The sequence below is a fragment of the Paroedura picta genome, chromosome 3, assembly GCF_049243985.1.
Source record: "Paroedura picta isolate Pp20150507F chromosome 3, Ppicta_v3.0, whole genome shotgun sequence".
Classification (NCBI taxonomy): domain Eukaryota; kingdom Metazoa; phylum Chordata; class Lepidosauria; order Squamata; family Gekkonidae; genus Paroedura; species Paroedura picta.
This window is the reverse complement of record NC_135371.1, coordinates 42,984,991-43,008,221: the sequence shown is the minus strand read 5'-3', so window position 1 is coordinate 43,008,221 and position 23,231 is coordinate 42,984,991. Positions and strand designations below refer to the sequence as shown.

At 44.5% G+C, this 23,231-nt stretch overlaps 1 protein-coding gene across 1 annotated transcript in view; it reads left to right on the top strand.

The window, feature by feature from the left end:
- The window catches only part of COL7A1 (collagen type VII alpha 1 chain), a 159,156-nt gene that overhangs the window by 3,649 nt on the left and 132,276 nt on the right, over window positions 1-23,231 (top strand). Inside the window, exons 2-10 of the mRNA XM_077325428.1 lie at window positions 3,307-3,400; window positions 5,430-5,610; window positions 6,464-6,623; window positions 7,145-7,238; window positions 7,961-8,119; window positions 8,485-8,648; window positions 9,494-9,623; window positions 11,797-11,916; window positions 15,619-15,768. Of these exons, the coding sequence (XP_077181543.1) occupies window positions 3,316-3,400; window positions 5,430-5,610; window positions 6,464-6,623; window positions 7,145-7,238; window positions 7,961-8,119; window positions 8,485-8,648; window positions 9,494-9,623; window positions 11,797-11,916; window positions 15,619-15,768 (1,243 nt within the window). The 5' untranslated portion in view covers window positions 3,307-3,315. The remainder of the gene's footprint in view (window positions 1-3,306; window positions 3,401-5,429; window positions 5,611-6,463; window positions 6,624-7,144; window positions 7,239-7,960; window positions 8,120-8,484; window positions 8,649-9,493; window positions 9,624-11,796; window positions 11,917-15,618; window positions 15,769-23,231) is intronic.

Here is a 23,231-nt window from a genome sequence, read left to right as displayed (position 1 = left end):
TCTAATAACAGCATGCATCATTTCATTGTCTGCAATAATGCTTGCTTTTTTAAAGGTAAAGGTTGCTTGGTCTTGGGGAAAGTGAGAAGAATTTCAGAGCAAAATTGATGTGATGATGGTGGCCTAAATTTTCCCTTTGGCATGACAAACATACTCCTAGAGGCAAGAAGCAGCGAAGCCAGAGCTGAGGAAGTTAAAGGTAAAGGTAAAGGTATCCCCTGTGCAAGCACCGGGTCATGTCTGACCCTTGGGGTGACGCCCTCTAGTGTTTTCATGGCAGACTCAATACGTGGTGGCCTTGCCAGACTGCCTTATATATGATGAGCATCTTGTGGCTCAGAGTGGTAAGGCAGCAGACATGCAGTCTGAAAGCTCTGTCCATGAGGCTGGGAGTTCAGTCCCAGCAGCCGGCTCAAGGTTGACTCAGCTTTCCATCCTTCCGAGGTCGGTAAAATCACCCTGTATTGAGTCTGCCATGAAAACGCTGGAGGGCATCACCCCACGGGTCAGACATGACTCAGTGTTTGCACAGGGGATACTTTTACCTTTACCTATGACCATATATAATAATGTTGACCCCCAAATGGCCAATGATGAGCCTGCAGGTGGTGGGAAGGGGAGGGCCCCAGGTAGGTGCATGCCCAGCTATGCTTCCCAACCGTATTCTGCATGATCACGCCACTTCTGGGGTTTCTTGAAGCCTAAAGAATGTTTCAGGGGTTTCTCAACAGTAAAAAAGCTGAGGAAAGGTGCCTTAAATTGAACCCAGTAACAAATGAGCAGCTAGTGGTGTTTCTACAGAATGGGAATAATATGCATGCTCTGTCTAGCTCCCGCTAATAGCTAAACTGTGGCATTTTGGACCAGTTGGAATTTATTAGTTGATTTCAAGGGGAGACCGATGTACAGTTCCTTATAGTAGTCTAACACAGTCACTGATCTTATTGCAATATGCACAAGAGGGATACAGTTTGATATATCTTTAGAGTTATTGAACTCTGCATATTAAATTCTTTTTTTCAGATTATGATCCTGTAGGCTGGCAGCCGTAAGACCCAAGTTCACAAGCTAGAGAAATGGCTAGCCATTAAAGGTAAAGGTATCCCCTGTGCAAGCACCGAGTCATGTCTGACCCTTGGGGTGACGCCCTCTAGCGTTTTCATGGCAGACTCAATATGGGGTGGTTTGCCAGTGCCTTCCCCAATGGCTAGCCATTACACTCATTCTAAAACGACATCTGAGCTGCTGGGCCTGGATTATCAGTGGAATCCCACTTGCCATTAATGAAGTCAGAATGAAACAAAAGCAAAGTCAGGAGGTTTTCCAACCTCACTCTGACTGTTTATGCACTGGAGGCTTCATGCTGGGCTGCAGGCTGGAGTTTTAGTCATGGCAGGTTGCCCCACCTCTTCCTGCACCCACACAGGGGAGCATTTGGCCTGGTGAGCCTCATCTGCCCCCGATTTGTTCTCCTGCATGGGAGCCGGGGCAGTGAAATTTCCAGTGTATAAACAGTCTATGAGGAACAATTCATTCCTACAGAGCTTCAGTTGGATAGGTAGGAGTGGCCAGTTAGTTTAAAAATTCCTCTACTTTCTCACCCGACAGAAGATAGATTTGGAGCATGCACTGATCCTATACCATGTACAATTATGTGGAGATCCAGTTGTTAGTAATGTACAGTCATGCAGAGGGCTGGATTTTATTTGTACCTCTGCAATTCTGCATTTTAACCAGTTGTAGAGACATCATAAAACTTTCTATATAAAAAAATTAAGTCACCAAATGGTAAATCAGTAGTTTAGAAACTAGAAACTGGTATCTTTTTCCTCCCACAAGTCCTGGAACCTGTACACTTAGATGATATTACCTGAATTGCTTCTGTACCTGCACTCTTTCAGTGCAGTTTAAGAGATGATATTGTGGATTAGTGATGGAGCATCTGCTGTTATGAGGAATGTCTCAGCTTCAGTCTTTGGTATGTTCCAGCTAAAAGGAGCCCATGATGGAAGAGAAATCTGCCTGAGACCCAGTCAGAGTAGACACTGATAACTGTGATAAACTAGGAATTTGACTTGGCTTAAGCCAACTTCAGGAGTTTGTCTTGGATACTGTCATGGGTCTAACTTGGTTTTCTTGTAAGCAGATATACATCAAGGGCTAAATCTGAAGAATCCTGGTTTTTGTCTTTGATGGCTGAGGCCAATACTTTGGCATAATTTTAAAAGAATTGGTCTTGTAGCTAATGTCATCTCTAAACATCTCTAATATATTGGATAAAGGGACAACGTGGATCAAGTTAGAAGCCAACCATTAACAACTTGATAGCTTGTGATTAAGCTGAGACTTTCATTTCCAGTAAGGTGGAGGTCATCAATTGCTTTTCAATCATCTGATACTAATGGTTGTTGTCAGCCCTTGTGCAATTGACATGTACCTCTGCCAGAGTCTGGCCTTGTCAACTCCCAGTCTACTGGATTGATGTGGTTAAAATGTAATATAGACAGCTCCCTGCTAATGGGGGACGTACCACATGCATGCTACCTTCCAGCCAGCCACTGGCCTACTCCTCTGAAGAATTCAACTCTATAAAGGGGAGGGGGTGGTGATGTTCACCTCTATAGTCCCTTTTCCGCCAGCTGGCTTCTCCACTCCTGGTCTCAAGACAAGCTTGTCCTTATCAGCTACTGCCTGATGTTTGAAGCCCTGCAAAAAGAGAGGAGCAGGTTCACCCACAGCTTCCCTGCTCTTGCCAGAGGGTGGAGCTCCCCCCAGAGACCTGATTGGTTGGCAAACTCCCAAATCTAACCTTTCTAAACTCCCAAATCGTCCTTTCACCAGTTCCTGTCACTCTGCTGGACAGTGTGTGTCGGTCCCACACCCAAAGTGGTTCAGTGCCCATCCAAACAACTGCAGGTGTCTGTAATTCCTCAACACATTATGAGCAGAACTTTACCTGAAATTCACACCTGTTTGGGGCGGAAAATAGCAGGAGTGGTGAGAGTCTCCCAGCTTGGCAAGATATTCCAAGAAACCCCATTACCTTGTATGCACACTGTACTTAATTACTACAATGCTGATTGGCAAATAAACATTGTCTTCCATAGTCACATAATTTTCTGCATGCCAATACCAGCACGAGGAAAATAGTATGGCCCAAATAATTTCTCAATATTTCAACATGCTTTCAAAAATTAACGCATGGTGACTCCCACATTATACTCACAGTAGTAAATGGCAATCAGCACAAACAAACACCAACAACAACCAACCCTCATGCGCTGCCTTTCTTATTTTGTCTTCTAGACTCCCACAATGAGAAAGAAAATGTTGTTCCTTGCTGCGCTCCATGCCATGCTTTTTGCTTCAACTCAAGTGAAAGCTCAGAAGACAGAGAGAGGTATGTTCCTTATTGTACAGCTTGTGCCAGTCAAGAAGAGTTATTTCTGGCCTGACTCAGTGTAAGATGGCGCCATAGGTGCATCGCTCTGTAATACATGACCCAAACAAGACATGTCCCTACTTCAAGGAGCCTGTAGACTTAATTCTACCAAAGAGAGAATTAAGGGGGAGGCAAATGGAGGAGCAGGAAGGGGGAGGTTGGAGGTTCAGTCTAAGGATCTGTGGAGTGGGGTCACTTGCATTGGCCTGCTGTTTGTATCTTAAAGATTCATCAGGAAAGTCTGCCAGAGAAAATAGAGAAGTTTGGCCCAGGAGGGGAGCTTTAGCTGTGTGAGATCAGGTTCATCTCTCAGTATCCCCCTCTTCTATAGATGCAGATTTCTTCTGATTCAAGGTATCTGGTATCCAGTTCACAAGGAATTCTGAGTCACTGTTTCCCGGCAGCAGAGAGGAGAGGGTAACCAACAAAATTGTTCCACAACCCACAGCACAAGCAGACAAATGTTTTTATAGTTCCTCCTACCTCAGTCCCAGCTCATTACTGTCATCATTCTGTCTTTGCCTCAAGATGGTTTATGTGGTCATTCTGCACTGGTGTGTTCACTTTGGTTGAATGAGGACTGTGGCTGTGGCACTTCATGGCCTTCCCACCTTCACTGTAAGAGAGAGGTCTTCTTCCTTGGCTGAGTGCTTCTGGACTGAAGTGTAGCACATAAGTGCTTTGCATGAGAAACTCATGTTTCTTCTGTGCTCCCACTGCTGTGTCCACTTCCTTTGTTTTTGATTTGTAAGGGGGAACCATCCACCCCTGGCTTCGTTCTCCTTTTTTGTTTCTAGTAGCTTCATTGGGGCTTCATTGAAAATTGGTTTTGTGTATCAGCTTTGTATCATTTGCTTTGGCATTTCGGCAGGCTGCTTTGTTTTAAAATTTAATTAAGTCTTCCCTAGCCTTTAGGGCTTCATTCCCTGATTTAGTGTCTGATACAATATTTGGAGGGAAGGCATACCATGGAGCACCCTGACCTGGATTGCCCAGGCTTACCTGATCTCGTCAGACCTTGAAAGCCAAGCGGGGTCGGCCCTGGCTAGTATTTGGATGGGAGACCTCCATGGAAGACCAGGGCTGTAATGCAGAGCCAGTCAATGGTAGTCAACCTGTGAATGTCTCTTGCTCTGGAAACCCTATGGATTTACCACAAGTCATCTGCGACTTGACAGCACTTTCCACCACCGTATCATGGCATGCACGATTTGCAGTGCTCATCCTGTTAACAGAATATGGGCTGTATTCTGCATTTCTTCCCTAGATCAGATCCCATGGTCCCAATCATTCTCTCATTCTTTCTTGCACCAGTATTTTGACCAGAACTGACTACCTCATCGTTCTTAGCCATTTCATAGTCTGGAGACTTGAGAGTTTAAATACCAAATTATGGACTTGGTGTGTGTGAAGGAAAATGCCTGTAGATCTGTTTGATTGGAAATGGTTTTGCCAGTCCTCCCTTGGGGCCTGCCACCCCAAGCTATCACTTTCTGATGACTTAATTTCAAAAGAACACTGTGTGAGAGAGAGAAAGAGAGAAAGAGAGAAAGAGAAACTCTGGAAAAGACATTTAACTGACATACAGAATCATAGAGTTGGAAGGGACCTTCAGGGTCATCAAGTCCAACCCCCTGCACAATGCAGGACACTCACAACTACCTGCCTACCCTGAGTGACCCTGATTTCATGCCCAAGTGATCCCCCATCAAAAATCTCCAGAATTCTTATGAATTCATACATATGGATTTCTGTCTCCTTTGTACATGACTGCAAAAGGCAGGAATGAATTTGACATCAGACTCAGAATATATTTTATCTTCACTGAAAGCCTCTTTAAGGGCTTTTATCCTATCCAGAATGGAACATAGGTAATTCCCAGCCCCATGCTATGTTGCGTGTGGGGGTGGGGTTTCCATCATACTTCAGTATTGCATGATGTAATGAGAGAAAGAAGCCTTTTGATCTGCTGGCTCTTTCCTTCCAGTGATCTGCACCAATGTCTACACAGCCGATGTTGTATTTCTGGTGGATGGATCATCTAGCATTGGAAGAGCAAACTTCCGCATTATCCAAGCCTTCATGGAGGGGTTGGTTGTACCTTTTGTCAATGTGGTGAGCGAGAACGGGGTACGTTTTGGACTTGTGCAGTACAGTGATGATCCCAGGTGAGTACAGGAGGCCTCCAAACAAAGGAGGAGGGTTGTTGCATCCATGTTCTGTTTGTAGGTATCCCAGAATCCTTTGGCTGCTGCAAACATAATACCAGAATGTATGTATCTTTCCTTCAATGCCACAAAGCTTCTTGTGCTCTAAAGATCTGTCAGGTGTAGTTTTCATTAACAATATGACTTTGGAATAAGTCTGTGATCCCTCCCAGATTCCCTCTGCTGCTTAAATGAGCAGCCCAAGCAAATGTAAAGAGAATATGGTATTGCACATGCATGCTGTCACTTATGGCTGAAAAACAGGAAGCATGTTGTGGTGACTCTAGGAATCCAAGAAATCCCTGTGGTTAATAATAAAGATCTTTCAGATTCCTAGAGTATCACTGCATTTCCAGGTTTTTAGCTGGATGTTACACATTGGACAATGCCATTTCCATCTCCCATACCTGTCCCCCAGAGGCTAGTAAGACTCCTCACTGGCAATCTTAGGCTCAAGAGATGGGAAAGGACTAGACATTGCTCTTCTGCTATTATATTCACAGAGTTGACATGATATTTAAGTATTGGTTGAGCAACATGGGCTGGGCATGAAGGTGTGTATTTTAAAAAATCAAGTATCCTAGAGACATTTCTTTCAAAAAACCTGCATCCAGAATGTAAATTTCTTTTGCTTTTCTGAGAAACCAACTATTATGTTTGTATTAATGATCTTAATGGGACTTAGTTTTGCTGAACCAACTACTGGAAAAAAACAGACACAACCCATAAGTGAATGACTCATCCTGTTTGAAATGGAGCATCAAGTCTTGTAATTTGTGTCCCTGCATCCTCTTATGTTTCCTTTTGATCCCAGAGTTGAGTTCACATTTTCCAAGTACCTCAGTGGCACAGAGCTGATGAGGGCTATCAGAGAGCTGAGCTACAAAGGCGGGAACACACGCACAGGTGCAGGCCTTCGTTATGTGGCAGATAACTTCTTTGGAGCCAATCAGATCCGGCCCAGTGTTCCAAAGGTACGAAGATTTTTCTTCAGATCAAAGAAGGATGGCGTTTCTCTCTGCTGGACTATGGCAATGTTGTGAAACAGAAGTATTAACTATTATTGATTTGGGCAAGCATACTCAGAGAGGAGGGGGAACCTCCTAAGTCTCCAAGATCTGAGATTTCTGTGATCAGTGTCCATCCAGGTCATTTCCATTTTGCTAACAGTGGCAAGAGCAAAATAAAAGGCAAATTGCCCTATTAAATTTAACTTATGAAAGCTGTTGTGTCTAATTTGTAAATGTTGTGTAGTGCTATTGTTTTGAGATGTTATGAAATGGGCTGTATGTATTCTGCATTATGGAGGCTGGTTATAGAATGAAGCCCATCTTCCTAAAATAAGTAAGATTTAATAGTGCTTCTGTATTATTCTTGCATTGCAGCTGCAGGGATACAAAACCTTCCCGCTGTTCTAAATGCAGAACGAGACACTGAGGCAGGGCTTGTTGTTCCAATGTTTCCCTGCTTGATCATTTTTTATTCTGTGCCTTAGATTTGTATCCTCATCACAGATGGCAAATCTCAGGATGACGTGGAGCAGGCAGTGGCAAAGCTGAAGGCCCAAGGTGTTAAAGTCTTTGCCGTGGGTAAGTAGTTTTTCCTCTTAGCCAAAGACAACATTCATGGGACTTTCTCCCTCCATATGTCACAGAGTCGTTGTTTCTCTTGATCCCTGGATCCTACCATCGCTTTCCTCACTCTGTAGGGATGTCTGTATAAAAGGAAACAGAGGCAGATGGATGATATTATTAGCATTTGCAGCACTTATTGCTTACAACATTAAGTGTTAGTGGGGGCCAGAAACCTATTGTAAGAATGTGATTCATTAGACTACAAGATTACTACAAGATTAATTAGTCTTGGGAATTGTCCCTTCTGACAGGGTCTGTTTATGCCTGGTGTGATCCTGTGAAGTGTACATGGATAAAGAGGTTGAGTTGAGCATCCCGGTTAGCTGCGGGACCAAGTTCTGGCCTCAGGTTGCTGTTAGTCTGGTTCTAAACCTCCTTGAGGAAGTAAAAACTAATGTAAGAGTATGGGAGTGTTGCTGATAGCTTTATGCTGCTGCTGTTGTGTTACCCTCACTAAGGTAATAACTTGTTCGGACTATTCTATTAGGACAGGGACTTGGACGGATTGCATATGTCATGCCCTTGTCACTCACAAAAGCCTCCAGCTGCAGGTGCTGGATGGTAGTATGGCTTGTATGACCCAGTGCAAAATTATCCATTTTATTCAGGTAGAACAGAGGAAAGGCCAGCTTACAGCTTAAAGGCTAGAAATAGGTTCACTTGTGTCCTTCCCTTAGGCATCAAGAATGCCGACGGCAAAGAACTTGTCAAGGTCGTCTCCTCACCCATCGAAGATTACTACTTCTTTGTCAATGATTTTAAAATCCTGAGAACTCTACTGCCTTTAGTGTCACAGAAGGTGTGTGCCAGCACCGGGGGCATCCTACAGAGAGCAGGTAAAAGGTTTGGGGGTGGTTGGCTTGAAATGCTGCCTGGGTACCGATTCTCTTGCTCTGGCTGTTGCAGCTTAAGAGTTAAGTTCCACCCTGCCTGATTTCTATGGAAATGCATAAACATTTCTTGAGGAAAGCCTTGATTTAATCAATTTGATATTGGATGCTGACCAGTGATCTGAACAGAGTGTTGATTTAACCTTGCCCTGCGAGTGGATAGCATTTAATCTTGTTACTTGGTATAGTTATTTATTCGAGAAATCCTTTCTTCCTGGGAGGAAAACCTGTTTTTATTCTCCTGAAATATCAGTTATATTCGCAACTGCATAGACCAGCAAGAAGCCTAACTTTCTTTTTATTTCCCTCAGATACACATGCATACAGTGGTCCAACGAACCTGGTTGTTGTAGATCAGGGGATAGACATGCTGAGGATCCACTGGACTGCAGCCGGTGGTCCTGTAACGGGCTATAAAGTCCAGTGTGTACCTCTCACAGGTTTGGGGCAGCCGGTAACAGCAGAGAGGCAGGAGGTGAGTGCTTCTCAGATGGCAGTCAGGTTTGAGGTCATGTTATCAAGATGATTCTATTTTAGTTGGGAATTCTTTCCCCAATTATAATGAATCTATAGTAAATTGTAGCTTATGAGCCTGTTGTTTTGGGGATTGCTACAAAACATTACAGTCACATGACCAGATTTTAGAGTGTACTTTTATGATCACTTGCCACATATTTTGGCACTAGCAAGTTGCTACCATCCTTGTTCTCTGCTCTCCTTTCATTGCATCACCTGGGAATTTTCTTGCAATCTTACCCTGCGAGTTTACCTTGTAATCTTATATTTTGCACAATTATCTATAATGTATTAATTAACATAGATGAAGAAGAACACTCTGACTTTTAAGGGGTTTGCTGTTGTAATATGGAAGATTTGAACATTTTAGCATACCTTTGTCCATCCTGACTTGCAAGGAAATTGGTAATGAAACTAATCCATGTGGAGGAATGACTTTGGTCCCCTCTGTCTATCAGAGATCATCCGTTTGACACAAAGTCAGATGGGAAGCCAAGAACACTTCTCAGAGACAGCAGTAGGATTACCAGATTTAGTCTGAGAGAGGCTTGGTTTTAGTCTCTATCTAACATCTACCTAAAAACGGAGTAGCAGTTTGCTAATAAATGTGACTAAGGGTCATTTCTCACAAGAAACCTGTCTTGTGTAGGAAATCCAATTAGTGTGTTCATGTTGTGTTTCTTCCATTATTGGATGAGTAACAAAACAAAACAAATTCAGGTCATGGCTGATTGAACGTGGTGTATTAGTTGTAACGTCTGCAGAGAAAAACAGGCATAAATGTTTCTTTTTGCTATTGAACAGGTTAGTTTGGGCTCTGGAGAGACAAGTACTGTTTTGCGTGGTTTGAAGGGAGGAACAGAATACTTGATAACTGTTATTGCTCAGTATGCTAACAGAATTGGAGAATCAGTTTCTGGAAAAGGACGTACCCGTGAGTAATATAGCCCATGTCCATACACCAGTGTTGCTTTATTTCTTTTTCTACAATGCCAGTGGGATAATTTCCTGTTTAAGAGTCTAATTAGCATGAGTTTTTTGTGTGTATTTCTTGTGTACCAGCAATCTGCATAGTTGTATCATGATGGAAAATCTACAGATGGGTTTCATGCTTTTCTCGCTGAAAAACCATCATAACATGCAGTGATCAGAGGTTCAATGAGTAATGCATCATCTGTGAAATTAATGTCTATCTTTCAGGAAGTTGACTGAGACTGTATTAAGTTCATATGTATATATAATCAAGAATAGGGAAACTGACAGCTTTCTTCAGTAATGCTGCCATCTTGGAATCTGTAACTGAGTGATAGTGGTGATGGTGGGAAGGAATTCGTAGAATTTATTGGATCATTTTGGGAAGTTCGATTATTATTAGATTTTTATACTGTCTGTCTCCCATAATGGGCTCAGAGTGGGTACTAATGAGATTAGTAGCTTTTGGTCCTGGTGGGTCTTGTAGACCAGTTTTTGATTATGTACTGTATGTTGTCTACAGTATGGATCATCAGCTGACAGGATGTGTCAAAGTTGGTTGTGCTTTGACTGTTGCACTTCACCCTCCCCTTTAGAATTTAGGGAGTGAGAGGAAAAAGACACATAGGTCATAGAGTTGGATGGGGTACTATAAGCTGTGTTATTTAACCTCCTGCCCAATGCAAGAAATTCAAAGCTGGAGCACTCCTAACAGATTGCTGTGTAGCCTCTGCTTGAAAACACCCTAGTGAGGGATAACTCCACTACAACCATAATTAGTTCCATTGTTTTAAATGAAAAAAAAATTAAAGGTGCGTTCTGTGTTGTAGATTGTTGGATTAACAACAACAACAACAACCTTTACTGGCATATAGAATAGCTACAGAATGTAAGACAAATCAGGATACCATTCATCAGGTCTTAAGTTCCTGGAGTCTAATAGCCATTTGCAAAAATTTAACCAACCTGTCAATTATATCAGGATCCTGATCGGAAAGAAAAAAAAACAGTATCTTATAGTTATCAAAAAAAACTATTCCAATTAGTTGGGAGTACATTAAGGACTTTGGCCCAAATAGCACCATATATGGGGCAGTACAGGAAAACATGTTACATAGTTTCTATACAGCCTTGTTTGCATGAGCAGTGTCTGCATGTATATGAAATCTCCCAGCCATCGCAGCTGATAATAGATGTTAAACCTAGTGACCATGAAGGCCCTGCATTGCTTTGGGTTGACCAGATGGTAGAAGCAAAGAGCTAGCATATCAGGGAGTGGTGTAATTTCTAAGAAGATTGGAGAGAAGGCTTTCCTAGCTGCTTCATTTAGAGCTTGAAGCTCTAATCTAGGATTCTATCATTTTTTATATACTTGTGATGTTGCAGGCACTAAGGCCAACAAATCCAAAGAAATTCTGAGAGTTTTAAAACCGTGGTCAAGACAATAGCAGTGTTTTTTTTCAGGATGCTAATAATGGTGGAGCATTGGTGGGGACTTCCTCCCTCCCCCCTGCCTGGGCAGTTCTGCTGAGGCCTGATGGGAGCGCTGGCGTGGACTGGCTTACCCCCCCCCCCAGCAGCACCATCGCCTGGTGAAGCCACATCCAGGGCTGCTTGGGGCAGGGGCGAGTGCTGGCAGGGGCTCCCTCCCTTCTTCTTGCCCCCCCCCCACTGGGCCTGCAATCCCATGCCTTCTGCCCTCCCTCCTAGTTTCCGCTGGCTTACCACGGGCTGGCATTTCTTCCAGATGGAAGAAATTGGGGGGGGATGCTGCCAGGGGTGGGACATGCTTCCTTATTATCCGTTTGTTGGATGGACAGCAAATCAGGGATGGGAAAGCTTGGGCAGTACCTGATTGGTGGTTAGGCGATGAGTCCCAACTCCTCCCACCACCCCCTTACCATTTTATTTATATGTTCAGATCAGATCAGATAGATAGGTTTTCACACAACAGAGTTTTATTGTGACTTTCCTCTTGACATACCATAGTACTTTGAGGCAAGTTGTTTACCTTCATCTTGGCACCCCAATGTATCACAACCACACTGAAAGACAGGTTACTTTCTTCACCCATTGGTTTGAGCATAATAAACCTTTTGCCTCCATATTCATTCGATATTGTGTTTCTCTTTCAGAGATCTTGTCTGGAGTGACAAACTTCCGTGTTTTGGAAGCTGGATCATCATACCTTAGGCTGTCCTGGACAGCTGGCACAGGTGCCATACAGGGCTACAGACTCACTTTTATGGCCCGAGGTCAGTAAATATCAAAACAGGAATAGTGCAGATGCAAAATGCAAAGGATACAATTCGTTCCCCAACCCAGTTGAATCCTTTTGTTAGGTGAAGGCATAAATGGAGAGCTGTAAAATATACTGTTCCTCTGAATCCTAACAAGAGCTTCATCTGTAGAATTTAAAACAATGAAGGTTTAGAATCATAGGATCATAGAATTATAGAGTTGGAAGGGATATCCAGGGTCATCTAGTCCAACCTCCTGCACAATGCAGGAACGCACAACTACCTGCCCATGCACAGAGACTCCAGTTTCATGCCCAAGTGATCCCCCCACCAAAAATCTCTAGAATCTAGCCTGGCCTGGAAGAAATTCATCTACCATCCCACAGTGCTGATCAGCAATTCCCTGGGTATGCAAGGAAGGGTCACAAGAAACAAACACTGATACATCCCTTCCTGCCCACCCACTCACAATCTGCCTAAGTTCATAAAATCAGCATTTCTGTCAGATGATTATATAGCTTCTGCTTAAAAACTTATTATTTATTTTATTTATTTATTAGACTTTTATACTGCCGTTCCCTTAGGCTCACGGCGGTTTACAAGGTAAAAATATGTCAATAAAACCCATAATTAAAACCATTAAAAACCAATCAGTCCACAATATCAACATTAGGCAACAGGCGAACACTAACTAACCCCACTAAACCACCCATACCGCTCCACATTTTCCGAGGGACATCAGGTTGCTGATAATACGGGAGTGAGGCAATCAGATTTTTAGATCTCTTTCCAAAAAAACATCCAAAGAAAGAGAACCCACCACCTCCTGAGGAAGCCCATCCCACTGAGGAACCACTCTGTCAAGAACTTCTTCCAGATGTTTAGCCAAAAATACTTTTGAATTAATTTTAATCCATTGGTTCTGGCCCAACCCTCTGCAGCAACAGAAAACAACTCTGCTCCATCTTCTATATGACAGCCCTTTAATTATTTGAAGATGGTTATCATATCACTTCTTAGTGGCCTTCTCTCCAGGCTAAATAGACCAAGCTCCCTCAACCTTTCCTCATATGACTTGGTCTCCAAATCCCTCACCATCTTTGTAGCCCTCCTCTGGACATGCTTCAGTTTCTCTACATCTTTCTTCAGTTGTGGTGCCCAAAACTGAACACAGTACTCCAAGTGAGGTCTAACCAGAGCAGAGTGAAGCACTAACATCACCTCACATGATCTGGACACAATACTTCTTTTAATAAAGTCCATAATCCTGTTTGCCTTTTTAGCCATCCGAGTCACACTGCTGATTCATGTTCTACTAAGACCCTTTTCACACGTACTACTGCCAAAACATGTCTCACTTATCCTATAGTGATCCATATGATTTCCCCTATCTTAATGAAGAATTCTGCATTTATCTCTATTGAAATTCATTTTAGCCCCGTTTTCAAGCCTGTCAGGGCCATCCTATATTCTGATTCTGTCTTCTGGTGTGTTTGCTACCCCTCTCAGTGTCTGGTGCGGCTTTTTGATATAATATAAACTCATAATATGAACACAAATGGAAGTTGCCTGTCTGCTGAAGGAAGAGGAGAAACAGTTACTGAATAAGCCTTCACACTCTTTCTCAAGACTAGGGGAAAAAGAAACCACGTGCCTTTATTCTTTACAGATGGTTCTTCCTCAGTCTTTTTTTTTAGAAATATTCCTAGCCTCAGATTACCCAAGCAGAAAAAATTGGAATTTGAAGGCCAAACTGTGCTTACTTATGCCAACACCAATACAGTGATAGATGCACCGCCCCTCCTCTCCACGCTGTGGTCCTGGCCTCCTATGCACCCCCTCGGGCTTCGGTGATTGCCGTGACGGCCGAACCAAGCCGAGATGCACATCCCTAACTGGTGTGGAAATGCAGAGCACAGTGGCATCATGAGACACATCTGCTTTAACTATGTTCCCAGGAGATCCTTGATGGAGACAGGGGGAAGCAGTTACTTGGCTGTAAGGGAGGCTGAGACAGGAAATCCCAGAGACCACTTTTAGCTTATATTGAAGGAGGAACAACTACCATCAGGATCCCAGCTAGGTCAATAAGATGGTGGTGGAAAGTTGCAGCCACCTTAAGGTGACTGCATAAGATAGTGAAGGCAATAGATGAGCGGAGCCTGCCTTTGTGTAGCAACCCTGGACATCCTTGGTGCATCAGGGCCAACCCTGCATGACTTCTGAGTTCTGACAAGATGGGGCCAGCTGGACTAATGAGCTCAGGAGGATGGGTACTTAAAAATCTTCAGTGACATGGGGACAGGTCCCTGGCAGAGGGAAGCTGAATGATCCTGAGCTTTGGGTGAGCATGCTTCCACACATGCCTGGGGGAGGGTCCTTATGTAGACAAGGACACCCTGGCACAGAGGATTTGGACAATGGAGAGAAGAGCTTGTGGCTAGTATGTAGGGTGGGGGATTGCAGGGGCGGACTTGTGGTGTGGCATCATGGCATGCACAAGCAAATGAATGGCGGGTAAAGAAATGTGTGTGCTGGGTTGCTTGAGTCCAGTCTAGGCACAACAGTCAGCTACATTTTCCTGCACGGTGCCTGTTGGGAGCTGCACCTGGAGCTGCCTCTCCTCAGCCTGCAGCCATCCCAGTGCTTAGAGCCCTGGCAACTCTCCCAGAGCCTCACCCTGTGTTGGCCACGCCTGTTGCCATGGCATTGCATATCCCTAGCAAAGCATGCTTGCCCCGTGGGCACCAAAAGGGGTGCTGACTTCAGCAGATCCAATCACTGTTTTGGCTGTTGTCTTGTGCTGCCTGGCCTCAGCCCTAGCCCAAGCCTGCAACAACCAAAAGCAGCAGCTTTATTGACAGAAGAGCCTGTCTTTAAAGCTGTCAGTAACATTCGCCTTTTCCCTGTGGTTTCTACTGCGTTCTGGGTTGGTGCCCACAAGTCTAGCTGTCACTGTCACTTCCAGAGCCAGTGAAATAAGTTCCGCTCCACGCCCACTGGCGTCGCTCCCTGCAGTTGTCTGCTCGGGGCCTAGATACAGAAATTACACACCTCAAATGTGGGTTTTCTAGACTTTTGCTATAGCTTGTGTCCTTCTGTGGATCAGGGATTCCCAGGTCTGGGGGAGCTCCAGAGGTGGTCCACGACCTTTCCCCTCCTGTCTTAATAGACCCAGCCACAAGCTAGGGATCTGGCTGTTTCCATTGCTCCCCCTTAAAAAACATGAGTGAATTCTCTCATGGCTTCTGAGCCTCGGAAGGGGCAGAGCCTGCATGCCTAGTCCTGCCTTAAACTGCCTCCTGTCTCTCTATCCCCCTCCCCAGTCTTCCTTGAGCCTGCCTTTTGACATGGATAATGATGTCATTTGACATGTCATCTCCAGGGGGTGTGGGCAGGGTGGCTTGGCCAGCTCACATCACTTCCAGGGTTCCTCGAAGCCTGAAAAACTATTTCAGTGGTTAGAAGGCTGAAAAAGACTGCTGTGGATGCAGCTCAGAACAGGATGGGTGTCCTGCTTTGAAGATGCCGAACCTTGTAATTTTTGACCATAAGACTTGCAGAATTAAAATGTTAAAATAAAAGACACTAGGTGAAGGTTTAAGGTATAGTTTAGTGATGTTCCAAGATGAGGCCTCCCTTATAACAAACTGTCTCATTTCTGTCAGTGACCCCTTCTGCAATGTGTTTTCCTGAAACTTTCTTTCCTCCTCCAAGGTGAAACCCAGGCTGAGGAGATGAGGCTGGGATCCAGCGCTACATCTGTCCTGCTCAGCAACCTTCGCCGTAACACTGACTATGTGATCACGCTGTACCCCATCTACCCAGATCGGACTGGAGCGCCTTCTGTGATTAGTGGCCGGACATGTAAGTGCCGCTTTAGTCTGGTAATTGGATGTTCTTGCTGATATATATTCTTTATGCCTAGTTTAAGAGGAGCTGGACTCAATTGGTTAGAAACAGTTGTTGGCTAGAGAGTTTCTAGGGGAAGTGACGACTCAGAGTACCCCACATTTTCAGCTTAAAATGCACCATGTAAATAATGGAGAACTCGTGAGAACAATCTCTCGTAGAATCACTATTAGGCCTTTCTAAAGTAGGTTGAGTGGTGTGCCTGACCACAGTTTTTGGTCTCCATGAATAATTCAGCCTAGCACGTGTAGTGCATGTCTCAAGTTGAGAGATGCAATGCATAAAGTGATGATTTTAAGACCCATCTGAAAGTGACTGAGGAAAATAATCCAGTCAGAGTCCAGGACAGGAATCTTTACATGGGCTGTGCATGTGTTGGCCTGTGAGTGACTCTGATGTTGGAATACACTTACAAAGGCTAGAGGATGCCATAAAATAAGTTGTTTGGGGAAAGGAGACTGGAGGGTGATTTGTTGGCCTTAGAGATCTAAGATCTAAGAGTAATTCTGCTTGTGTGCTGCTCATGTGTTGGGGTTTTGAATGGTATCTTGAACCCCATAATGTTAGCCTGATGGAAGTAAGTGGCATTGTTTGTTATATTTGTTTGCTACCTTGTGCAGTTATGAAAAGTTGCTTGGCTAGTTAATGTTTAAACAAGACACCAACATACAGGTACAGCAATCACCTTTATTTGGCCAACTAGGAAGATGCCAGTGGGCGAGCCACCTGGAATCTTCAAAGTTATCAATATTCCAAGTCTATCTTACATATAATTCTTTTTCATACAAAAATTAATTTCACCTTTGTTCCCACGCGCAGAGGTGGAGATACATTATCCATAACTCTGTTTATAATTCTCAGATGTTCTAAGCTCCTTCATATCCAAACAGTATCATTCTCTGAACCTACTAATGTTCTTCATTTCATCCTGTGATTGTTGAAGCATAATATCCTTCCTTAGTTACCTGCATATCTTTTATTCTGATCTGGCCTTTAGATCTTAAGGCTAGCTTGCTCATGGACTGTAGTTCTGAATATCAATAGACCTCTATTTATAACACATTAATAATTAAGTCATGCCTCATATCCCCTCAGTAAGTCTCTAATTATATTCACCATGATTTCTCTAGCTATGCCTGTAGTTTTCTTATTGAATAAAATCCATAGATTCAGAAGTCCTTCAGTTATGCACTAGGATAAGTTCCTAAAGTTAATATGGCTATCATCATTCCCTCTATTATACATTCCCCTCCCGAATCACATAATTGGTGCTCAATTAAAATTTTATCATTACAACGTGGTCCAAGAAACTCCTGAGTTCATGACATTATGGGACTCCATCTAAATATGGGATGCCACACAGCAATCCTCTCGGGATTGTAGTTTCAAACCTCTGTGACAGAACTAAAAAGGGCTCCTTCCACGAAGGTCATAATGGAGAAGATTTTCAAGACTTCAGCAATATTAAATCTCCAGGCTGGAAGTGATGAACCAGTGGCAAAGGCTTTAAAGCCAAATTATGAGAATGTAAAGTGTGCCACACTTTTGAAAGAGACACCACATCATTGGATAGCACCTCAGACCCCATTTCATCATGTACTACCTCTCCCAGGGCCCTAAAGAAAAAGAGTGACCGTAGAGCACCTAAAAGAAACTCAAATGGTACTTGCCTCTAGGGACACACCTAATACGAGTGACTGAGAGGAGCTTGAACAGGTGACTCATGACTCAAACTCCCATATGTGTGGATTGGTCCAAAGCCTGAGGCAAAAAGGGAACCAGCAAATGTGGTACAAATATTCTTCTGTTAGGAGCACTGAATCCATTTAGACCAGCCTTTCTTAAATTTGTTACCATTGAGAACCCCCTGAAACATTCTTCAGGCTTCCAGAAACCCCAGAAGTGGCACAGTCATGCAGAATGTTGCTTAAAGCATAGCTTTATACAGACCCACCAAGGCGCAAGGAGGTGAGGACCTGCACACTCAAGTTCAAGAGCTCACCAGAGTGATGACAGCCCTGATAAGAGAGGAAGTGATGGAGGTGCAAGCCCCGCTGCAGCGGCAAAGAGGGGCCACCCAAACTGCTGGGGCGGCTAGTGATCAGGCTTCTGCTGCCTCAGCTGCTACCACACCAGTTGCCCCTTCCCTGGGACCTGAGGGACCACCTGTCTCACCTCTGTCCTACTTCATAATGCAGGTAATGACCTTTATGGAAGAGCATGGCCAGGCATTTGGGAACAACGTCACCTAGATGCATCATGTCATAGAATAGAACCATAGAGTTGGAAGGTACCTCCAGGGTCATCTAGTCAAGCCCCCTGCGAAATGCAGGAACTCACAACTACCTGCCCACCCAGAGTGAGCCCAGTTTCATAACAACGTGATCCCCCCACCAAAAATCTCCAGAATCCAGCCTGTCCTGGAGTAAATTCATCTACCATCCTACAGTGGTGACCAGCAATTCCCTAGGTATGCAAGGAAGGGCCACAAGTCAAAGCCCACCTGGAAGGGCTGGTTGACCAGTATGATATGGGCACACCTGAGCTACATACTTTGATCAGTTCATGCAGACCCCATGTGAGTGTTTTGAAGACCTGCTCCGGATGGACTGAACATGGTCCCAACTACTCCGTCTGAAGCAGCAGGGAGCTGGGTTGGTAATGCAATGTGCTGCTGATTTTCAGAGGTTGGTGAGCAAGGTCCATGAATGGTCTGAGGCCACCAAAGTCCAGTTTTTCCAGGAGGACCTCAACCCATAGATCTTGAATTGAGCCCTGAAGTATGATGATTCACTAACCCTGCTGGGTTAGATCCAACTTGCTGGAGGGTTTGAGAACCAAATGCAACAGGTGAAGCTGGACTGGGAAGGTACTGCACGTGAACCGGAACCCCGATGCGCTCATTCTGTTGAAGCAGCAGAGTGGAATAGCTGCCATGCAAATGGTCTGTGTCTTGGATGTGGAGCTGCGAAAAACTTCCTGGCTGATGCCCCTAAGAAGAAACCAGACTACGCAGGTCCTGCTGCCAGGGTCACAAGAACCCTGCCCACATCAACTGAGCAAGCCCCAACCCTGGGGAGTAAGAAGGCAGCACAGAAGCCAGTCAACCTGTAAAGATCTTTCTGACCCTGATGCTCGATTCATCTACATTGGTGAGGTCCTCAGAGGAGGAGACCAAAGACCCCAACCGGGAATGACCTACTGTGTGGCATGTCTGACAACAGGTCCCTCACAGGGGCACAAAGTTGGCTTTGGTGAGTTCATCTCCTCCATTGATTCTCGTTGCAGTGATCCTGGGAAACCCCTGGAAAGTGCTGGGCCTGAGGTTGCATGGGGTACTAGACTGTGAGTCCACCAGGACTTTGGTGAACTCTGCTACTGTTTGAGAACTGGGGTTGGGGCTAGAGGGAGCTGCCAGAGAACTTTTCCCAAATAGATGGCTGCATGTCCTGGGGGGGGGGAGCAGGCTACCCACCACACTGAACGAATGGACTTGGATGTTAAAGAACATTGGAAGATTGTGCTACCCATGGTGGTGCCTGGGGCAGCCTATCTGCTGGTGCTTGGGGATGAACTGTCTTGGATGATAAAACCCAAATCTATACTGGGAGGTATGGGTGATGACCTTCCATAAGCACACCTGCCAGGCACATCAATGTGTGGTGGGCTCAACCTCTCTCCATTTGGTAATGGTTTTGCTGCCTCCTCCTCCTGCCAGGACTGAGAGGGTGGGGCAGACATGAGAGGAAATGGATGTATTACTCAGAGTGTATTGGGACTTGAGCAATGTGTTTGAGGGAAAGGAATGTGATAGACTGCCTCCCCTTCATAAAACTGATCTTCACTTGTACTCAAACCAGGTGAACACCTTGCCTAAAGCCAAGATGTATTCGATAAGATGGAATTTTGAGACTGTGTACTAACTACAGGGGGCTAAATGGCATGTCTACCTCCAATGCTTACCCCCCTGGCCCTGATTAAGGAACCCCTGTGACACCTGGGCTCCAGGTGGATTTTTACCAACCTAGACCTAAGGGAGGTGCATTACAGGTGCACATCCAGGAGGGACAGGAGTGGTTAACAACGTTCAATACCCACTTGGGGCAATTTGAGTAATTGGTGATGTTGTTTGGTTTAAGGGGTGCCCCAAGGGTCTTCATGAACATGATTAACAAAGTGCTGTATGACCTGCTGTACAAAGGAGTCTTGGTTTAACTTGATGATTTTCTGATCTTTTCTGATACTTGACGGCAAACGTGTTTAAACATGGTTTAAGTGGTGTGGCAATTGTGCAAACATCTCTATAAAAAGTTGTCAAAGTGTGAATACCACAAGGACCACCTGAACTTCCTGGGGTATTGGATCTCCTGGCTCAAGCTGGAGATGGACCCAGCTGAAGTCCAAGACTTGTTGGGTTGGGTGCATCCTTGCAAGCAGAGGCAACCACAAAGTTTCTTGGGCTTCACAAATTTCTATTGTGAATTTTTGGCAAATTTTGCTTGAATAGCCCTTCCCCTCACTGACCTGCTTGAGACCAAAGGACAGGAGCATGACTACAATGGACACCTAAGTGTCAGTAAGCATTCTAGAAGTTGAAGTGCAGGTTTACTTCTGAACCGGTCTTCCAGCATGGCAACCTGGCAGAGCAGTTCAGTGTCCAAGTACGTTCAAGTAATGTGGATATGGGGGTGGTGTTGTTCCAACAAGGGGAGGTGGGTGTCTATATCCCTGTGCATTTCTCTCAAACAAATTAAATGACACCAAACATAACTTACCACCATCATTATGATACTGCTGACCAACTGGTGACATTGGTTGGAGGGTGGGGGTGCCCTTTGAAGTCTAGATGGATCATAAAAAATTGCAGGCATTAAAGGAACCTTGCAAACTGACTTATAAGCAAGTTTGGTGGGTGGAGTTTTTATCTAATTTCTTGTTTACACTGAGGCACTTGCTGCCTGGTGAAACAGAACGTCCTGGCTGACGTGCTGTCCCTCTTACTCCAACACAAGAACCAAGTCAAGCCTATAGTGAACTAAGTCTTCTCCCCCTCCCAACTGGAGTTGTTGATGGTTACCTGCAGACAAACCAAGAAGGCAGGGGCCACTCCCCTGCCTACTGGTGTGGCCAAATCTATTCCCTATTGGGTTCAACAGCGGTTGGACAAAGAAGCAAAGTTTGAAATGCTTCATTCTGAACTGGTTGAGTGGGAGGGTTCATATTTTCATGGGACCAATTTATATGCCCCAGCAACTGTCCACATGGATGTATTGTGGTTGCGTTGCCCTATTACAGCCAAATTGGAGGGGGGGGACCAAAGAGTTTGTTGTGGCTCCTAGAAATCCCTGTGGCACCCATTACTGATCTGGCACCCAGTCATGGAAAAACAGTCATTTGGTGGTAGTGGATTTGTTCTCAAAACAAGCCCATTTTGTGCTCTGTGCTGTGCTCCCCACAGTGCAAAAGCTGGCAAACCTTTTTATTGAATTTATCTTTAAATTGTTCAGAGCCCTGCTCAAAGGCCATGTCTCACTGGGGTTCTCAGTGTGTGGTCAAATTCTGGAGTGAGTTACTGAAATTGTTGGGGGTGGAGCAGGCGCTGTGCTCTGATTACCATTCAGAGACTAATGGCCAGACCGAACAAGTAAATCAAATCTTGGAGCAATATTTGCACTATTTTATAAACTATCAAAAGGACAATTGGACAGATTTGCTCCTGTCTGCTGAATTCATGTACAGTAATTCTGTCCATGCCAGTGTGGGTGTGCTTCTTTTTGAGGTGGTCTATGGAAAAGAGGTCCCTAGATGGTTCCCCTGACCTGTGGGTGGTACAAGTCCAGCAAGTCTGGCCTCAGGTAATCACCAACTTGGACATGGCTAGAAACTTATAAACTCCAGACTGATAAGAAATGACTTCTTGAGACACCATGGCAGGTGGGGGACCTAGCTTATCTCCCCACAAAGCAACCTTCTCACAAACTAGAGAAAAGATTTGTGGGCCGTTCCCCATGACTCGCCTCATAAATGTCATCACTGTAGAGCTTTGCCTTTGTAAAACATTCAAAAATATGCACCCTGTTTTTCACCGCAGCCTGCTTCACTGTACCCTGCCGCCCAAACTGTTGTAGGTGACCCCTGCCGCACCGATCCTAATCTTCATTGATGAAAACATGCAGTACAAAGTGGCCAAGATCCTAGATTCCTGAGTCCACCGTGGCAAACTGCTGTTCCTGGTTGACTGGAAAGAGAGGAGGAGGGGGAGTGGGTGAATGTTGCTCATGTGCGGGCTCCCAGGCTGGTCCGGGACTTCCATGCCACTTATCCAGACAAATCCTTTCCTGGGTGGAGTGTTGGGAGGAGGGATTTGGGATTGGAGGGGCTGGATTTCAAAACCCATTTGTTTTGCCATTATATTTTCTTAACCATCTAAGAGTGGTTCTGTTTTTCATCATGTTTATTGATGTTTGTTTTGGTATAGATTGAGTTAGATGTTAGATTGTTTGAATGCCTTAGGCTAGGGGTTAGGATGCTGGGCTGGTCTAGGGTGGGAATTATAGTGCTTGCCATTTGCTCTCAATGTTGTTACTATGCAACACTGTCGTATCACCCTTGTTCCCAGGATGTTGTCTCTTTGATCTACAACCTGGATATTGCATGCTGGTATGAAGGAAGGATAGGGGGTACTGAAGGTTAAAACAGCCTGGTAGCCATCTATTATTCAATCTTGGCAAAAACTTGTAGGAGGAAATCATTATTTTCCAATAAAGAAACTTTCTCAGTAAACGAAGTTTGCTTATTGTGACAATCAGATGAAACCTCACATGCCCATTGTGGTAGAAGTACAACATCCAATAAAAGAAGGATCAGCTTATAATGAATGAGGGAGCTCCCAGAGGATATTAAAAACCTCGCTCTTTCCATAATGCCCCATAGGAATGGACTACCCTATGGGCATACCTAGAGTCAGTAAAAATAGTAACCTTTTGATCAGTTGAGACTTGCAAAGCCCAAACTAAAGTTTATAGTTCAGCAGCCTGGACTGAACAACAGGGGGAAGGGACCCTGATGACACAATCTCCTTCTGAATTACCACAACATAGCCTGTAGGGTGATGACCATCTATTACTCATCTAGATATATCAATCAATAATTCAGCATCAGGATCAACCAAAGGCATGTCATCAAGGTCCACACATGCTATCAAGTCAGTTGGCAAAATACAATCATAGGGTTCTGCTCCAAAGAGCCCTCATCAGGAAGAAGTGTAACTGGATTTAAAGGTCATAAGTCACATCTTCCCTTTCCAATAGAACCCCTTTATATTTCAACAGACTTGAGTTGGTCAACCACTTAGTACCCTTTCACTGCAACAGGATAGGAACAGAATGAGGACACAGTACATGCATAGGCTGTTCGAG